Genomic DNA, 21,192 nt, shown 5'->3' with positions numbered 1-21,192 from the left:
GCAAATAGCATTCACACTACAAAAGTGCAAAGCAATGATCACCTCCAACAAGGGAAAATCTAGTCACCTATCCTTCACATTCAGTGGCATAACCATTCCTGAGTACCCCAATATATAGGGGATCATTATTGTCTGAAAACACAACTGAACAATCCATATTAATATCATGGCTATGAAAGCAAATCAGAAGCAGAGTATACTGTGGCAAATAGCTCACCTCCTGATACTACATGCCCTTTCCAATACTGACAATACACAAATCAAGGGCCTGATAAGATCTCCCCACTTGACTGGATGAGTTCAGTGCCAGAAAGCTCAGCACGAATCAGGACAAAAAAATCTACTTGACTGGGATCTCATCAATCATCCTAATTCTCCTTGCCATCAACATCCTGCATTATGCGCACCTAGAAATGTACTCCAGTTACCCATCATCATGGGCGTGGGAACCACCACCACCTGCAGATATCCTTCCAAAGTGCATATCTAGAAATATACTGCAGTGACCCACCAATATGGACACGGGCACTAGTGCATCAGAACACCACCACCTGTACATACCTCTTCAAGTCACACATTATGCTGACTTGGAAATATATCTTTGATTCATCATCATTACTAATTCTAAATTCTGCAACAACCTCCTTAGCAGCATTCACAAGAACGTGGCTCACTATCACCTTCTCAAGGGCAAGCTGGGACAGGGCTAGATGGCAAAGCCCATATCCCAAAATTGACAAATTTACCTGAATAATAGCTAAATGCTGCTCCCTGGAGTTAGGCATGGAACACAAAATCTAGGCTAACACTGTCTTCAATAATAACACTCTGTATATGAATAAAGGAAAATTCACTGAGTCTCAAGTGCTCTATAAAGTTCAGTACCTTCCTAACCTCTATAATCCATGTGGCTCTTTCCATTAATAGGCATAATGTAAAATGCACAAGATGACCACAGCAAGCTTCTATCCCTATAAGGGTCAGGTTGATCAATGAGTAGACCACAATGTGGTATGTGATTTACAGTAGCCGGTTCTTGGGGTTGAATAGCACTGCTTTGTATCACAGTTGGCTTCTGAACAGTCTCCTCCAACAGAGGGAGTTTAAAGCCACCCAGATTGTTCATTTTCCCGCTGCCCATTCAGGAAGCTGCTTAGTTATCCAAATGCCTAAACTGTTCCCTCTGTTAAGGTTCAAGATTTCAGGTATTATTTTTTGCAGTAGTGTAATAATGTGGAGCATGACTGGTATCCCCTATTTACCATTTCCTTTCTCTTTGGTTGGCTACAGGTCTCTGGGTATCGAGGTTGTTGTTCCAGCTGAGATGTAAAGGATTAAATGCTGGCAACATTCAAGCAGCTTTGACCTGAAATAGTAACTCTTTTTCTTTCCATAGATGCTGCCTGACCTGCTGAGTGTTTCCAGCACTTTATTTTTGATTTTTCTATCAGATTTCCGGCATCTGCAGCTTTCATACCACAGAATGCACAAGCTGCTGATATTTGTTGGCTTCAGATATCTAGCAATAATTCTGCAGCTGTCAATCAGTACCGTATTTCTCTTTAGTGCAGGCAGAGCAGTCTCAGTGGAGAGTACCTTCACACTGAAAAACCATGGAAAACAGCAGGAGTCTTATGTATGAATGATGCAGGGCCATCCAATACCAATTCCATGAAATTTTCGCTAAAACAGAAAAGCAAGCTGGCAAAGATTAACACACACAAAATGATGGTGGAACACAGCAGGCCAGGCAGCATCTATAAGGAGAAGCACTGTTGATGTTTCAGGCTGAGACCCTTCATCAGGACTAACCAAAAGGAAAGATAGTAAGAGATTTGAAAGTAGTGGGGGGGGGGGGGGAAGGGGAAATGCGAAATGATAGGAGAAGACCGGAGGGGGTGGAATGAAGCTAAGAGCTGGAAAGGTGATTGGCGAAAGTGATACAGAGCTGGAGAAGGGAAAGGATCAGGGGACAAAAGGCCTCGAGAGAAAGAAAGGAGTGGGGGGGAAGCACCAGAGGGAGATGGAGAACAGGCAAACAACTAAATATGTCAGGGATGGGGTAAGAAGGGGAGGAGGGGCATTAACGGAAGTTAGAGAAGTCAATGTTCATGCCATCAGGTTGGAGGCTACCCAGCCGGTGTATAAGGTGTTGTTCCTCCAACCTGAGTTTGGAGCCTCTTCTATCCAAACTCAGGTTGGAGGAACAACACCTTATACACCGGCTGGGTAGCCTCCAACCTGATGGCATGAACATTGACTTCTCTAACTTCCGTTAATGCCCCTCCTCCCCTTCTTACCCCATCCCTGACATATTTATTTGTTTGCCTGTTCTCCATCTCCCTCTGGTGCTTCCCCCCAACCCACTTTCTTTCTCCCGAGGCCTCCCGTCCCATGATCCTTTCCCTTCTCCAGCTCTGTATCACGTTCGCCAATCACCTTTCCAGCTCTTAGCTTCATCCCACCCCCTCCGGTCTTCTCCTATCATTTCGCATTTCCCCCACCCCCCACTACTTTCAAATCTCTTACTATCTTTCCTTTTGGTTAGTCCTGACAAAGGGTCTTGGCCCGAAACGTTGACAGTGCTTCTCCTATAGATGCTGCCTGTCCTGCTGTGTTCCACCAGCATTTTGTGTGTGTTGTTGTTTGAATTTCCAGCAATCTGCAGATTTCCTCGTGCTGGCAAAGATTGCTCATAATTAGTATGCCTTCATGTACCAGGTGAGATGTGCTGTCGACAACGACTCGACAACACTCAACAACAACTCAATATCATTGTTGACGACTGTGAGAAAGGACAACCAATTTCTCAACTGAAGCAAGGGAGTTATAAGATTAATGCGTTTAACAAATACTGCGCAACCTCTGACAATAGGATATGTTTATTTTGTAAATAACCCTTGTTTAAAGAGTCCTGGGTCTCACTTTAGCTCCACTTTACCTCTTATGGGAATGGAAATTAAAGTTTGTAACACTGCACTAAAAGTGCTCAGTGGACCAATTGCATTAATTACTGTTTACCCTACAAAAACAATTTTTTGTCAAAAGGCTAGTTCCTTTAAGCTCCCACATAAAAACAAGCTCATTTGTCACTGAATCTAGAGATGTATGTGTTTTTTTTCGCTGGGAATTAAACAAGATTTGACATCATGAAAGTGAGGAAACTTAATCTGGATCGGTTTACTTAACAAACCATTCAGCTTCAAGCTTTCTTTATGGAAAAAACAGATAAAATAAGGTTTCTTTACATCCAAAAGTCTTTTAATCTACCTGTAAATATGATGAAAGGCCTGTGTGGTTTTAAAGTATTTTAAGAAACTTAATAAAACTTAAAGAGCTGTTTCAAACATTACTTGCCCTTATCCTCCCTTACCATCAAAGCCATTTAATGGCATCCAAGCATGGATGACAAATAATGCTAAAGCCCCTAATGAAACTTGAAACATTACTTTAGTTAATAAAAACAGATTGATTTTTAATTTTCTTACAACATAGATAGCCATTCAACCCACTGAATCAATGCTGGCTCTAAGAGCAATCTTATCAATTTATTACCCCAACTTATCTCCTGCCCATCTATTCTCTCTCAGTTCCCCATCAATTCCTCGCAAAACTCCTGTTACATACTTACACCATGAAGTAATTTACAGTAACCAATTAACCCAACTACAAGCATGTTTTGGGATGTTGAAGGAAATGAGACTACCCATGGGAAACCCACATAGTGAAAGGAGAAACCCGTAAACTCTGCACAAGCAGAACTCAGTCAGGACTGAACCTGGGCCACTGGAACTTTGAAGATGCAGCTCTCCCACCATATCACTATGCCACCTTTACAAAAGTTGGCCAAAATAAAATAACAGGTGGTAATCAAATGCAAAATTGAAATCTAGGACTAAATTATAGATTTAGGCGCTCAGTCCTCCAGCAGTGGCGGGATCTCCCTGCTGCCACACACTCCAATTCCACAGACCATTCCCACTCCGACATGTCTGTCCATGGCCTCCTCTACTGTTAAGATGAGGCCACACCCAGGTTGATGGAGCAACACCTTATCTCCCGTCAAGGTAGCCTCCTACCTGCCGGCATGAACATTCAACTCACAGACCTCCGTTGATACCCCTGCCCCCCCTTACCCCCATCCCTATCTATTATTTTAGTCTGGTTCTCTTTCTCTCTCTTTTTTCCCCGTCACTATAATCCCCCCCTCCCAGCCCTACCTATCTGTCCATTTTATTTCCCATAATTCTCCACCTTCCCCTAGCCCATTTCCCTCCAGCCTATCACTTCCCAGCTCTCTACTTCATCCCTCCCCCCACTTCTTATCCCCCTTCAACCATCCCATGTTACTTCACTCCTGATGAAGGCCTGAAATGTCAACACTACCTCCTCCCATAGATGTTGTCTGGCCTGCTGAGTTCTGCCAGCATTTTGTGTTTTTATTTATTTCCAACATCTGCAGATTCACTTGTGTTGCCACTAAATTATTAAATCTCGTTTCATTGTGATTATCTGTATTATCATACTAGAATTATTTTTCCAGTGGTCTAATAATGATTTTTCTATGTTTGTGAATCTTTAAAACCTTGACAGCTTTGGCAGCCAGCAAATACGGGGACATGGCTTAATTAGCTGTTGAAGCATTTGAAAGAATGTTTTCACACCCAGGATCTTGCTTACAAGGTTAAATATCCAGTTAGGTAAATACAAACAGATGGTAGAGAATGTCAGCAATCCTAGAGCATTCTAGGTTCTTCCACTTTTTTTTCCAGAGAAAGGTTTTCTTCCTTTTGAAAATTTTCCAGATTCAAAGTAGTCAATTACATCAGGTTCATTGCCTTAGTGCTAGTTCAACTGCCTTAAAGTAATTGTGGAATGTCCAAGGATTAGAGGAGCCTTTCAATGCCACTTCTGCACCTGGACAAACTTCAGAAGATCAGGAAACAAACTAGACTAGACTTCAATTACCAAACAATTTTCTGAAACTGTTCTTTTTTTCCCTATCCTTGGGTTCCTCTATCTGTGTTTATGTTCTAAGATTATAATATTAATCTGCACAGTTTCACATCAGATTTTGCCAGTTACTCTCCTTCAATTACATTGTATTTCTGACATTACATGCCTCAATTTTTTTCATTGGAAATGACATCCTCAAGTATGCAATCAATTGATCTGAAATCAACAATGGAACAAAGTCAATTCCCAGTATGATGTGAGAAAATATGACAAAGATAAACTACGGATGTATATATGAGGTCCTTCATTGTTTTTGGCATTGTATGAACACATTTGATTGCGCCAATTGTACTGGACCAGAACCACTCAGGATTTTAAACGCATATCTGTGTTCAGTTCTGACAATCTACTGTTCGACATTAACAAAATGAAGTCCAACAGCATCAGTAAAAAATTCTAATTCATTTTATATAACTGGTAATTAATCCTTGGAAGCAAGCACTGCAATCAGCCACATGTAAACTCCATTAAACGCATGACACCTGATGAACTGCAGTAATAAATGTAGTACATACATAAAACCAGAAAGATGAGTACTTACCATCACATTTCTGAGACACTTCACTCTGTTTGTGACCAGAAGGACACTTACACTCATAGGAGCCAACTGTGTTGATACAGCTTCCACCCTGGCACATGCCTGGGATGGCCTGACATTCATCAATGTCTGAAAGAAAACAACACTTCTGTTAAGTAAACTGAAAAATCAGTCAAACTCCAAATATTAGTTACATCTGTCTTTAGTAAAGTTGCTAATAAGCACAGCAGCTGCTAGCTGAAAAAAAAAGTAAATGCCTTGTGTAAGATTATCAAATTTGTCGGGTCCAACTGCAGGGCTTTCATAGAATTTTGTCTAGACAGCATTTGGATTCAGTTCAAGTATAACATTAATAGAACTTTTCAACTTATATATAAAATTATTTACATAAAACATATTTTGCTTCCATTTTAGGAGAAAATGGACTCTTGTGCATATTTTGCACTAATGGTCTCTACTTTCTAAATCCCTTACAGATTTTCTTACAATATTTTGAGAGCTTCTTTGCATGCAAAATGTATGCAAAATATAAGCACTAGGTCTCTGTTTTGCTGACTAAACAAAAATACAACGTATTTTTGATTAAAAAAAATACAATGCCTATTTCTCAATTTGATAATAAGTTTATCATGTCACTTGGATAATTCACCTTAGAGGTCAGTTTCTCCTGCTAAACTGATGATGCAATAATCCAGTTATTTGGTTCTGCCACAGACTGTACCTAACAGAAGGACTTGAACATAAGAGAACGGGCAAAGAAGTGGCAGATGGAATATAGTGTAGGGAAGTGTATGTTCATGCACTTTGGTAGAAGGAATAAAGTTGTAGATTATTTTCAAAACAGAAAGAAAATTCAGAAATCAGAGGTGCAAAGGAATTTGGGAGACCTCATGCAGGAGTTCCTAAAGGTAAACTTGAAGGTTGAGTCAATGGTAAGGAAGGCAAATGCAATAGTGTTGCGCTAACAAATACACCACTACTGTGGCATTCAATCTAAATTGTACATGTAGATGTAATTAGGAAGAAATCTTTAATATATTTGGTTCTATACAGAATTTCACATACGGCCTTGGAGATAATGTAAAGATCTTGCAAGACCACAGGTTAAGTCCACCACTGAAAATAACACAGCCTCTTAAGTGGAGATCAGTTTCTGGTAAATTGTGATTCTCACATTGTTGCTAGTTGTGGTTGGATAATAGGGCTGTCATTCAAATTCTGAGGCAAACAATGTCAGTCTCTATTACTGTAGACACTCACCACCAGGCATTAATGTGATGGAAAATATAGCAGATGAAAATAACTGCCTCATCCCTACCTCTGGAAAATATTGAAAGGAATCCCCTGAACAGATCAAGCAACAAAATCTGATTTTGAGATCCTCAATTATAGTCTCGACGATATTGCAACTTTTATTCACCCCACAAAGAAGTGAAAAGCCTTACAACTTCCAGGAACTACCAATGGGCAGCCAAAGAAATCCTAGTTCAGAGAGCACATCATAATTCATGAATCTTGCAAACTTCCAATGCGCACTACACTAACCATGAGAATCTTTTGACAGGAGGCACACACTATTTACACCCTTTGGCAGTAAATGCTTTTTATTTGCTGCTAATAGATTTGGCTCCAAATTTGTGCAGTAAATCACTTTGGAATAATTTCTGAAGGGCACTTTCTGAGAAGCTCAGTATGGTTGGATTGTCTTTGCACTCTTAGTCAAGGAAATGGAAATTATTTCCCTTCTATGTGAGACTTGATGCATGGGGAACTGAAAACTATGATAAATGGAAATTTTCTGTTGCTGCCAGGAATTACAGAAGACCAAGGTAGTTATGGCTACAGAGGCCTCCACCTTCAGTTAGTTCAGTACACCACTATGATTCCATCAGTAGCAAGTGGTAAAAGTCAGCCACCACTCAGAAGCATTGTTCCCAGGAATCTTTATATATTTTTACCTCATTGTAATTTATAGTTTTTTTTATTATGTATTGCAATGTTGCATGGGAGGGGTAGCACCTCTAGATGGGGAGCTTGTCGCACTTCCTGGAGTGACTCGTCATCTATTGGTCCCCACCAACGCCCAGCTCTCACCCGTGGCTCCCCGTAGCTGTTCGCATGCGACAGTGGCCACACCCCGGGCAACGGCTTCGACAGGCCGGCTAAACCAGGTGAGGGTAGCCAACGGGTCTGAAACCCTTGGTGAGATGGGAATTTGCTCATCCCAGCATGCGGAGACTGCTTCGGTGGATCAGGCGAGGAAACCCTGGGGGTTAACGGCTGAGAAGGCATTGCAGCAGCGCATCGTGGAGTGCAAAGGGCACGGCAGAGCACTTAAGAAGACCCGGCTATCCAATGCAGCCAAGGAAGTTGCCAGACTTAACGATTCTTCGTGCCACTGGATCCTGACTTGTGAGGCCGAGAGAGTGGGATCGTCTCTGTGCAAGGCTTTTCCACTTTAATATTTTTCACGCTCTGGTTACATCATGCAACATTCACCTCCCAGCTTTGAATTCCTACCAGTCATCTACAAGTCCTACAGCGATGGGGGAGTGGTGAAGCAACAGGTGGAGGTGACCACTGGGAGTTGTAGTCACAAACCCACATGTAGGTGGCCTTTGGACAAGTGGTCTTCTTTCTCAATACCCAGGGCAGTAGAGGAGTCCGGCAGCACCAGTGGCGACTGAGCTGCCCTTTTCAGGAGAGCTCTGCTCACCCTTTGATAGGGAGGGGCCTAGAAAATGTGGCCTAAACATTGCCTGCCCTCCAGTCAGGTAACTGGCCAGCTTGCCGCGGCTGGCAGTTCATCCACTAATGCGGTTACACTCAAAGGAGAAGAAAGAAACTCCTGTTAGAATCATGGAATGTCCGCACACTCACGGAGAGAGAGAGCTCAGCAAGAGCCCAAAGAAGAACAGCCCTTGTTGCCGTGGAACTTTCACGCTACAACATGGACATCGCAGCCCTAAGTGAATCCAGGCTTGCAGAGGCAGGATCCCTGACTGAAACCACCAGCAGCTACACTTTCTTTTGGAAAGGAAAAGCGCAAGATGAAGAGAGGATTCATGGAGTTGGATATGCAGTCAAGTCCAGCTTCCTGAAACAACTCTCCGACTTGCCCGTGGGAATCAACGAAAGGCTTATGTGGCTACGTCTGCCCCTCAGCCACAAACATCATGCAACAGTCATCAGTGCTTATGTCCCCACCATGACCAGCAAATACAAGACCACTGAACAGTTCTACACCAACCTTAGCTCTGTTCTGTGCTCAGTCCCTGCCTGCTCGATGACTTCAATGCCTGAGTAGGCTGTGATCACAGTCGCTGGGAGAGGGTTCTAGGCAAACATGGTATTGACATTACGAACAGCAACAGCCTCTTGCTCCTTAGCAAACGTGCAGAATATGACCTCCTCATCACAAACACAGTATTCAGGCTAGAGATTAAGTACAAGACAACATGGATGCACCCAAGATCCAAACATTGGCACATGATCGACTACGTTATAATACATCACCGAGACATCCGGGATGTCCTCATCAGCAGAGCCATGTGAGGAGTGGAGTGCACCACATTGAAGCCATGTATTGCTCCCCACTATCCCAAGCGCCCTAAGTTCATCAGAACAGCTTTTAACACTGCCAGACTCCAAGAGCCGCTGTATCTTCGCAAGTTCCAGACCACCCTGGATAAGAAGCTCTCCGGCAATGGGCCACTAACTGGTGGGTCAAACCAGAATTGGAATCAGTTTAGAGAGATGGTGATGGAGACAGCAAAATCAGCCCTTGGCCCCAAGGACCGGAACCACTAAGATTGACTCGACGAGAATGACAGTGCCATCAAAGATCTCCTGGCCAGGAAGAACAAAGCATTCATGGAGTGGCAAAACAACTCAAGCTCCATTTTCAAAAAAGTGCGGTTCAAGTCCCTTCAGGCCCATACCCAACGGGAAATTTGCAAGATACACGACCTGTGGTGGGATAGGAAAGCTGAAGAGGTGCAACGCTTCACCAACATCAAAAACTCGAAGCTGCTCTTCAACTCCATCAAGATGATCTTCGGCCCCTCAAGATCTGGCTCATCTCCACTATTGTCTGCTGATGGAACCACACTGCTAAAGGACAAAGACAGCATCCAACACAGATGGAAAGAGCATTTCAGCCAGCTCCTGAACTGCCCTTCATCAGTCGACCAATCTGCTCTGGACCAAATCCCCCACAGCCTATTCACGAGGAACTAGATGATCCACCCTCGATAGATGAAGTCAAGAAGGCTATCACGCAGATGAGCAGGGGCAAGGTGCCCGGCAAGGATGGAATACCTGCTGAACTGTACAAGGAATCACTTGAGACTTTCCACAGCACCCTGACTAGCATTTGGGAAGAAGAAGAGATGCCCCCTGACCTCAGAGATGCAACGATAGTGGCCCTCTACAAAAATAAAGGTTCAAGGACTGAGTGTGGGAACTACAGAGGCATCTCACTACTTTCCATTGCCGGAAAAATCCTCGCCCACATCATGCTCAACAGACTGATTCCTACAGTGTCAGAAGAGAACCTTCCCGAGTTGCAATGTGGCTTTCGTCCCAAATGCAGCACTGTTGACATGATCTTCGCAGTGAGACAGATACAGGAAAGGTGCCTGGAACAGAACATGACATTATACTCTGCCTTCATTGATCTGACGAAGTTGTTTGACACGGTCAACAGAAACGTGCTGTGGATCACCCTTAGAAAGCTCGGCTGCCCACAGAAATTCACTACACTCATTCGCCTGCTCCACGATGGCAAGACAGGAGAAGTGTTCTCAGATGGTTCCCCATCTGAGACTTTCAACACCTCAAATGGCATGAAGCAAGGGTGCTTTCTAGCACCAGTGCTCTTCAACTTCTTCTTCACCCTAATGCTGAAGCATGCTGTTAAGAAACTAGGCCTACATATCACCTAGACCGGGGGTCGGCAACCCGCGGCTCCGGAGCCACATGTGGCTCTTTTACGTCTGTGCTGCGGCTCCCTGTTGCTTTGGGAAATAATTGGTTGTGGCGACCCCTTTCCTGGCACATCCGAACCGACTCACAATAAGATAGCCTACGGGGGTTTGCGAGCACAGAGCTTTGGAGCCTCTGCGCCATTGGGGGGGGGGGCAGGTTGAGGGAGGCTTAAAAGTGAGGCTGAAGATTTCGAATAAAGTTTTTTCCTTCGACTGCAGTTACCGACTCCGTGTCGTAATTTTAGCGCTGCGTGTAGCACACCGCTACATGGTCAGTATTTAATTAAAATGTATTTTATGTTAGTTTGTTAGTTTTTGAAATGTAAATCTAAATTTGAAGATTATGGTGATCTTGTACAATCTAAATAAGACGTTGTGGCGACCCATTTCCTGACACATCCGAACCGGCTCACAATTAGCCAGCGTTCAGGCTAAGGGAGATAGCCTACGGGGGTTTGTGAGTACGTGTCTTTTGCAGCATCCGCGCCCATGGGGGGCGGGTTGAGGGAGGCTTAAAAGCAAGGCTGTTTAGTTCGAATAAAGCTATCTTTGACTGCAGTTTACTGACTGCGTGTAGCAACCGCTACAACGTGTTTTTATCGCTGGCTGTCCAGAGGGGAGGTGCTGAAACGCTTTGTCGCGCGTCTGGAAGAAGTGAAAACTTCCCTGGGCAGCAAAGGGCTCAGCTTTCCTGAGCTGGAACAGCCAGAGTGGCTGGAAAAGCTACACTTCATGGTAGACATGACAGCGCACCTGAACACGCGGAACACAGCTCTTCAACGGGGTAAGGACGTACAGCCCTGCACATGTTGGAGGATGTTTTGGCATTCGAGCGCAAGTTGACGTTGCTTGCCAGAGATTTACAGAAAGGCACATTGTCTCACTTCCCCAATTTGAGAGAGTTCAAACAATGTCACGACATGATAAATTCGGAGTATTTACATTCTGCAATCATTGCAATGCAAACATCGTTTGGGAAACGCTTCTGTGAGTTCAGAGAGGAAAAAAACACATTATCCTTCCCGGTCACTCCCCTAAGCATCGATCCATCCCTACTGAATACGACTGCATTGTCAGGTGTGAGTCAACCTGAACAAGTATGATAAATATTTTAATTGCATATTATTTTACGTATATTCATATGTTTTCATTGTTCAGTGAAATAGTCCTTTTATTTTTCAGGTTGACAGCTGGCTGAGGTTATTTTTGGTTTGCTGCTGGCGGCAAATTTAAGTTTGGCGTTTTTCATAAATACAAGAAGGACTCAAATAGACGTTGAGTATTTTACTTAAAAGTAACCTTCAACCCAACGTCTTTTTTTCGGAGTTCAAAATGTTTTTGTTGCATGCAGAAATGTAATTTCGTTTTCTCTGCAGGAGTTCATCAATTTCATAAATGCAACACATTATAGTTTGTTTATACATAGCATAAAGGCAAAACAAAACGTTGTATGCAGTGTTATTTCATTTTAAATGTCAAACGGGTTTTGCGGCTCCCAGTGTTTTCTTTTCTGTGGGAAACGGGTCCAAGTGGCTCTTTCAGTGGTAAAGGTTGCTGACCCCTGACCTAGACGGATCAGTGTTTGACCTGAGAAGCCTTGCTGCAAAGACCAAAACATTGAGGAGGCTCATCACTGAAGCCCTGTTTGCTGATGGCTGTCCTCATGGTTCACCAGGAGAACCACCTGCAGACGATTGTCGACAAGTTCTCCGCAGCCTCAAAGCTGTTTGGCCTGACAATCAGCCTCGGTAAGACAGAAGTTCTCCTACAACCTGCACCAAACAGTCACCCTCTCTAATCATGCATCACCATCTTCAGCACTGTCCTGAAGCACGTGGAGAGCTTCAAGAATCTAGGAAGCACCATCTCCAGTGACGGATTCCTTGACAAAGAGATCATAGCAAGGATCCTGAAAGCCAGACAGGCACTCGGGAAACTCCGTGTCAAAGTTCTGGAGCACAAGGACATTCAGCTTTCAACCAGGCTCAAGGTGTACAAGGCTGTGGTCCTCACTTCTCTCCTGTATGACTGGGAAACCTGGACCCTGAACAGCTGGAGCAGTTTCACATGCGCTCTCTACGGTCGATCATGAGGATTCGATGGCAGGACCAAATCATCAACCAGGAAGTCCTTGACAGAGCCAACAGCACAAGCACTGAAGCAAGGATCCTCCAGGCCCAGCTACGCTGGACTGGCCATGTAATCCGCATGGGTGAAACAAGAATCCCCAGGCAGCTGCTCTATGGTGAGCTTCAGCATGGCAGTCACAATCAGGGCCGCCCCAAAAAAAGATTCAAAGACACTTTGAGATCGTACATCAAACGGGCAGACCTCCAGCCTCGACAGCTTGAGGAGTCCGCAGCCGACAGGGCTGCGTGGCGCGCCCTGACCAGAAAAGCTGCATCTGACTTTGAGGATAACCGAAACCAGCACCTTGCAGCAGCAAGAGACCCGACACCACAAAGCTGTGCATGCACCTGTTCCAACAACCTCCATTCCATGTCCAACCTGCAACTGCATGTGTGCTTCGGCCCTCGACCTCCGAAGCCACCTGTATCTCCACAGATGACTGCACAATATTTACTCTTCCTCGGACCCTGAGAGACAACCACAATTGCAATGTACTGATGCCACAAAACAACATACTTCATGACGTATACCAGTGGTGTTAAATCTGATTCTGACTCTGAATCTTCCAGGTAATATTTTTTAAATTCTGCTTCTACAAGTCTTGATTACCTTGGTCCTCTCTTCTTCTTCCCTGCCCTTCTGGGAACTGAGTACAAGCATTAACACTGTTCCCACAAAAATATGAAATCCTTCGAATCACATTGGCTACAAGTCCTTGTAGTCACTGTAGAGCCCAGCTATTCCTATCAAACTTTAAACTTGATCATCAAAAACTTGCCAATAATCAAGGATTGCTGAAAAGGGAGCGTTGTGTACTTTTCCATGATATTCGACCTAATATGCTGTGTGTAACTCACAACATAAGCTAAATGAATAAAAATGGCCCAATTTGACAGTTTGGACATATACAGGATGGTCACTGCATGTACTTACCATGCACTTAGGATGTAGACAAAACTAGACAATTCTAGTGGAAAACATTCGGTCATTCAGCCAGAATGAGACACACAGCTATTCCTTTTCTTCTACTTGCCTCTGCCCTCTCGACATTTAAAACTAACTCGCTCTTTTCTTTGCAAACAAGGCTCCCAGGTTTTCGATCCGAATGTTGACTCCACTTCTCTTTCAATCAATGCTGCCTGACCTGCTTAGTGTATTCTACATTTTCAATTTTGATTTCACATACCCAGTCTTCGCAGAGTTTGATTTTCACATCAATCTCAAGTTTTACAAGGAATTAATTAATGGTGGATTGCAGGGACTGAGCAGCAGTCAACACCTACTGGAAAAAATACATTGAAGGTCTCCACAAATACAACTCCATCCTTCATGTGACAGCACTTGAGTCAGTGGTAATCCCCTCCCTCCTGTATATTTCTGAGGCTTTAGGTACTTACAGCCGGCATCGTGAAGAGGAAGTAAACGATAACTAAAACTGTCTCCACTAAATTCTCCAAATTCACAGTATCATAGAGCCTTTGAGCCAGCTCATCCATGTCAGTCAAGGTGCCTTTCTGAGCTAGTTCTATTTGGTTGTATTTTGATCATGCAGACATCCCACCCTGCAAAAACTCATTTCAGGGAGGTAGCATCCCCACCCCCCCACCCCCCTGGTCGACCTCCAAGGGTGTACTTAATACTTTGTTTAGTGATTTTGTCTAATATCTGTAGACCAAGTTGGGTATATGCAGAAAATGTGAAATTAAAATATGTACTTATATTATATTATCATGGAGTCGTTTTTTATTCTATTACAACTTTAAGCAAGTCTACAAGGAGTTTGGCCTCATCACGTAGGACATCAATAGAGCAGCTAGACAGCTAGTTTAAATAACATTACCTATGCTAATAAATGAATGACACCTGTTAAACTCACCTCAACATGTCTTTTACATTTTAACCCACCATGGGCAATAGAAAAGTCACTGATGCAAACAGTACAGTGAGCAACACTGTCATTATTTTTGAGGTCGACTGTGAAGCCCGCCCACAGAGAAAATTGATAGGTCTACTTAGCACAAAGAGAGACCAATCAGGATGCTCCCTCTCCCTCTCAAAAAATTGATTTCTGGGATATCGTATATAATTTGCGGACATCAGGGAGCCGCTATCAATATACGGGAGACTCCCGGAACTTCTGGGAGAGGTGGGATGTCTGATCATGTCTTTCTAAACCTTTCCTACCTATGCATTTATCCAGAATTGGTACCATGCTAATATTACATTTCTCAATGATATTCAGTGATCCTCCAGTTACTTGAAGTGCAAGTCATTCAAAAGAAGAGGCCAGAGGAAGACTGTAGACAAGACTCAGCCACAGGAGGGAAGAAAACCATACTGGTTTGGGGTGAGACACAGAAGTGAAAATGACATCGAGAATGATCCAGAGATCATTGTGGATGATTGCCTTTAAAATATTTTTATAACCTTCCTCTAACTATTTCAGAAAAGTTCTACTGATTTGTGCTTAATTATTTTATAAATTGGTGATCAACATGCAGTTGCTCTGTCTTAAGACCGTTTCTGTAATTTTACTTATTGTGGGAAACAGGGGTCATTCGGCATGAAAAACAGTTAATGATGTAGAATGGCTGCAAATTACAATGAAGCATCTGGAAAATGTCGACAGTGTATCAGACACCGTGTAATAGAAACTTCCTGCAGTTTTGAGAAAATATGAGACTGTTAAATCAAACACCTCTGCAAAAGATGTATATTAGAAAATAACTCTATGCTTCAGTTTCTCCTTATAAGCACAGGCTACACCTAAAACTAATAAGCATTATTGGTTCTCTGCATAATGCACTTGACATATGCTACTACCAGACAATGTTTTGTGTCTCAGGAAAGAAGGCTCCTCTGTGGGAACTAAGATAAAGAGAATATTTTTCATCTCAAGGAACAGGCAATACAACATTCCAAGTAGGGGATTACTGGACCTCAGGAAATGTAAATGATGCTGACCAGGAAATGAAGGATTAAGTTTCCTCAGATCTTGACCAAGCTCTGATAAACAAATCTTTAAGAAGCTTGTAGATAGCCACAAGAATATGCAGAGCAGGGAGGAATAGGGACCACGTACAGGCAGAAAAGATCAGTATAATTAGGCATCATTAACATAGTTTTATTAGTACAGTACAACATTGTAGGCTGAAGGGCCTACTTTTTGTGCTGGACTGTTCTCTGTCCCTTGTTCACATTTCCAAGGAGAACAAGTTCATTCACCTTGGAGATTCCAGCTCTAGAATCAGGGAAAAATTACATTGCTGGAACAGCAGTAAGGGGAAAGGAATAGGAATGGTCTACTCCAGCATCCCTTCATAGTCTTCTGCCTGCAAGAGGATGTTCAAAGACATAGACCCAAATACCTAATTTGCTGAGCAATGGTAATCCTCAAATACCACCAGTGATATCCTGCAAAATACTCTAAATTAAGATTGATGTTGTTGACCTTTCTCAGCCAACAATCCAAGCATTACGGCTCTGATCAATCAGATCTGGTGGACATCATAACACCATAAACTATACGCAGGAAGAGGTGTGGGCCATTCACCTAACGCCTGACATCAAGAACTCCATCATTCAACAGGATTATGGCTGATCACACATTTCTCAAGTGCACATCCCACCCTTTACCCATAACCGTTGATCCTCCTAGTGATTAGAAATCCAAGTCAGCCTCAAATATATCGAGGGCTCTGCCCCCGCAGATCAACACGATAAGGAGTTCCACACACTTGTGACTCTGCTTGCTTAGAAACAAAATACCTCATCTCATTTTTAAATAGGCAGCCCATGCATGTTTTGTGATTCACCACATAGAAACACCACTTCTGGCTATGAGTGGCAGAAGCAATGAGGTGACTCCTTTCCTCATCTGAACATATCTCTGCTGCTGAACGCTCTAGATCTGAACATTAAAAAGTAGAAGAGACAGTCAGTCAGTGGGCCATGGGTGATATGAGGAAGAAGATCAGATACCAACAAAGTATTATTCTCAGTAATCTCCCTTATCACTTATTAATGGTCATTAAATAAGTAATGGCCAATCTAATGGAGAATAGGATACTCTCCATAAATCGCTAGACAGCTTACGGCAGCCTGCATTTGTGAGGTGTACTGCCATGCAAGAATGAATAATGTGCATTTACTGTGTTTCCAATGTTTGAATACTGTATGTCTGTGTGAGAGGTGTGTGTGAATACCAGAATATACTTCAGTACTTGGTAGTGTATTGTGTGTCGGTAAATTGGATTTGTTGTGGTTTACATTGACCTTAACTAAATGTACAAGATCATTAAATCTCTTTGGCAATGTGACCATATCTAAATTTTCAGAGTATCACTGCAAAGCATCAATCTGGGTATCTCCATTTTTCTCATGGTGGGTGTAAGTGAAATGAGTTTCCTACAGGGCCTGTGTTCTTATTATTATTACCACCATTGTTCGATAAACTGCACATTGACCCTGGCAATCGGGTGTAAGTATGACATCAAATAACACTGCCTAGCTTCAGCCACTGCACTAAACTTCAGAAATTATGTGTTTAATTTGTAGCAAAGGGCAATCATAATTGGCACCTCCTAAGCACACAAGGCCATGCACATAGAGATTGAGCATTAACATAAACTGGGATTAAGCACCTCAGGGTTTTACAAAATTTTAAATATGCTCCAACTGTACCTCATTTTTAATATCAAGTGACCACTAGACAGGTTCTACAACATAAACTGCAAGCAATACACATTAAAATAGCTCATTTTAGATTTAGAGGTCAGATGCAAGTTTTCATAAAAGAAATATACTTTAGAAAATAATTCTGAAGGGAACCTTTGTCATGCTGGTTAGTTTTCTCCCAACCTAGACTGTTAACATTTTCCTTAGGGTTACTTTTTGTTATGGAATAATGTAAAGATTCCGAGAAGATTGTAGGCATTCATTAGATGGCATGTGGAAAACCTGAGAGCATTTGATTGAGTAGATCAAAAAGTTTTCTAAGTTATGGACTACAATCACACCTTCATTAAATTTCAGGAAAATGATAACAATCTCTGCAATAATAAAAAGTTGTAGCTGGTTTTTCTTTCACTTCCACCTCTTGTTAGTGTTCTCAGAAATATTTTCAGCCAACTCAGGTAATGGCAGGTTACTATTTCTTTACGAAGTCACCAGCAACAAAGCCATTTGTTGGGAATAATAGCTGGTACGTCTGATTAAATATTTAATACTGACATTAAGCAAAATATTTCAATATCTAAATTAAATTCAAGCTGATTCAATTTAGGATTGTAATTGCTTTCAGCCCATTTTAATGGGTGCAGTGTTCTCCACTTCAGCAGGTTATGTTGCCATTGAGACATTGTGAAAGAGTTCCGCTCTCAGGCATCTTTCATTTCACTTGAATTTCTAATCAAAGTTCAACAATACAAAGCTGCCTTTTCAACAGAAAGGACAGAAAATTCTTCCAATGATCAGCAGGCTCATCAACATTTTAAAAGAAAAGAGAAACTAATGTTTTGGTTGAAAACCCTTTGTCAGTGAAGTTGTAACAAAGAATTTGTCTCTGATTTCTGCAATTAGATTTCTGTTTCTTTTTATTTGAGTTTAAATAATCAGATTCTATGAGGACTGCTAGACGACGATATTTGAGAAGGATCAGAATTCAAGACAAATAATTGTTAAATTACAAAAAGTTTAAATTTTGATCTACTCAAGATGATTGAAAAGGGGAAGTAAAATATTGAACATTTATAATAAGAGCATAGACTCTGGAAAATATAAACAGATACTGGATAGGAAATAACTAGTGAGAAACCAGTTCCCAATTTTCCAGAATTACCATTTCATGGCTACTTACCACGATTTGTCAGTGCAAGCAAGTTTCTCTTTAACAGGGTAATGACCTTAAAAATGTCTACTAAGATTATTCTGCTATAATAAGTTTAAATTATGTCATTTAACATCTTTTAAATTTGAAAGGCACAATTATTTTTCTGTTACTTCTGAAGGGCTGGATTCCACTCCATCTGGTAAATTCAGAACACCAGCCAAATGGACCAACTGACTAGAAGCAGCTGTGCAAAATAGAAATACAGCAATAATATCACCCCTAAAAAAAATTTACTACCAAATATACAGAAAAGATTAAAACCATCAAAAGTGAAATAGGGCATAAGAACTTCAGAAAATTATTTTTTAAATTATTAAAAGTCAAATCATAAAATCACTTAACAAAAACCATGAATTACACACATAGTATCTGTTGGGCCGCAACTCTAATCTGGTACAGGATCTCTAAAATGATTCCCCAGCATCAATTATATAAATCCTGGCATAATGGAGCAAATAGAAATAAAATGGTACAAACTATCACTGAATAAATTTGGTATTTACACACGGAGAACAGCCACACACTCTGGGATTTAAATGGTTAATACTATCAAGAATATTAAGACAGCTTGCAGGTTGTTTGATGCTGGAATTCAGTTTTAAGTTATTTTAACAATTTTTACATTAGAAATAAAAATCACACATATTTTAACACTGACTTTCTTCAACTATGTTCCACCGATGTTATCTATAGATACTTAAAAACAATGAAAGACAAGTTTGCTTCAGTAAAAGTACCTTGGCAAGCACCAGAACGAATATTAGGGATGAAGCCACGGCGACAGGGGTGGGGTTGCTCTGGACAAATTTCACATGGATGACCCCAAGCACGGCCAACAGTTGCACAGCAAAGTGTTTTGGTGCAGATGATGCCACTGATCTGGCCCTGGCACATCTCATTTTTCACTTGTGTGAAACAAGGACCAGTCCGGTAATCTGTGAAAGAAACAAAAAAGACGTTCAACCATAACAACCCAGACCTTTTTTGAGAGAAAGCCAACTTTTTAAAAAATTTATTTTTTTTTGAAGTTCATCATCAAACAAACATTTCCATAAGATGTATTTCAGACATTGTACATATATATCATATAATCATATATATCACAAATCTCCACAAAGTATTTATCTGAAGTATACACTTATAGAAAAGAGTGGAAAGAAAAAACAAGTAAAAGGAAAGAACTATGTACAAGTAGGGAATGATCTTTTTTTTACAATAGATTCATTAATTTGTGAGAATAAAATCAGGCCTATGAGGCATTATGTAATTAAACCATTTTTCCCAACATGAATCAAGTTGTTCCAGCTTATGGTTAACAGATGCTGTTATCTTCCCCATATTATAAATGTCCATTGTAATTTCCATCCATGTATTTAAAGTTGGGCTCTCCTGTGATAACCATTTCCTAGTAAGAGTCTTTTTACCAGCCACCAACAGTATATTCATTAAATATTTATCTCTTTTCAACTATTCTTGAGGTATATATCCAAAATATATGGTCTTACTCTCTAAGGGTATTTCACATTTAAAGATGTCTTGTAGAGCATTGTGTATCCCCCTCCAATAGTTTTTGATTACAGGGCAGTCCCAAAAAATATGATAATGATTTGCATTTTGATTTACAGAATTCTATATTACAATAGTGATATGAATTAAGAGTATTTGCTCATTGTGTGGACCAATTTCATTATCTGCAAGTACATATATTGGTTTTTACAATATTCCCTGCAATATCATGGAATATCTTAGAAAGAGAAAATAGTCATTTATTTGGTTTTACCCTGCAGAGTAAGTCAACCTCAATTATTCATTGTTTCTTTTTCTCCCAAGTTTTTCATCTTTACAATATCAATGCTATGAAAACAAGCATCTAGGATGATGGCGGACAACTGTCTGATATTGAAAACCACACACTAAGACACGTCAATAGGCAGTTCTGTTAGTCAAGGTCTGGAGACAACTCAAGAAGGTTCACCATGCAGGAAGGCAAGTTTACTTTCTTACCAATAATTCACATTCTGTCGATTTCTATTTTTTCTAGTGCAATCACATCCTTAATTTGGTGCCTTCTTAAATACACTTTATTTTCCTGTTCTGCTATCTTAGGCCATTTATTCATTCTAAAAACTCTTGTTGCTTCAGGCCCTCTTAATATCCACTTATTTACCATGTATTCCATAGCCCTGTTTCCCAAAATGCATTATTTATTTTACGTACCCACTCTCTGTTGCCCTCAACATAATGCTGTCTCTTTCGCCCCCCTCAGCTCAACTCTTGACACCCTATTCAAACCCACCAGGAATGACCAATTCTTCAAACTATTCCACAAATTGGTACCCAATCAAGGTCATTACATCCTGGCCACAGCCCCCTGTACAAGACACTGACTTGCAAAACTCAGTCCTTCAATTCCATCCTGCCAGAGAATTTCTGGACTTTTTTGTTTGGATTATAAATCTGGATTACTGAATGCTCACTTAATAACATAATCTCTAATAAGTCATTATCCAATTTGAAAGAATATTTCCATGAACAAATCCAGATTATGCAAATCCTAGATCAAAGATTCTAGAACAACAGAAGTTGCAAAATATTTTTCCAGATAAATTTGATCATCAACCCATAGATAT

The 21,192-nt window shown here is 41.3% G+C and overlaps 1 protein-coding gene across 1 annotated transcript in view; it reads right to left on the bottom strand.

The window, feature by feature from the left end:
* The window catches only part of LOC132394149 (fibrillin-2-like), a 309,064-nt gene that overhangs the window by 205,936 nt on the left and 81,936 nt on the right, over positions 1-21,192 (bottom strand). The window contains exons 7-8 of the mRNA XM_059969944.1: positions 19,300-19,497; positions 5,558-5,683 (exon numbers count right to left, since the gene is read on the bottom strand). Coding sequence (XP_059825927.1) covers positions 5,558-5,683; positions 19,300-19,497 — 324 coding nt within the window. The remainder of the gene's footprint in view (positions 1-5,557; positions 5,684-19,299; positions 19,498-21,192) is intronic.

This window comes from Hypanus sabinus, chromosome 5, assembly GCF_030144855.1.
Source record: "Hypanus sabinus isolate sHypSab1 chromosome 5, sHypSab1.hap1, whole genome shotgun sequence".
NCBI lineage: Eukaryota > Metazoa > Chordata > Chondrichthyes > Myliobatiformes > Dasyatidae > Hypanus > Hypanus sabinus.
This window is presented reverse-complemented; position numbering and strand designations above follow the sequence as displayed.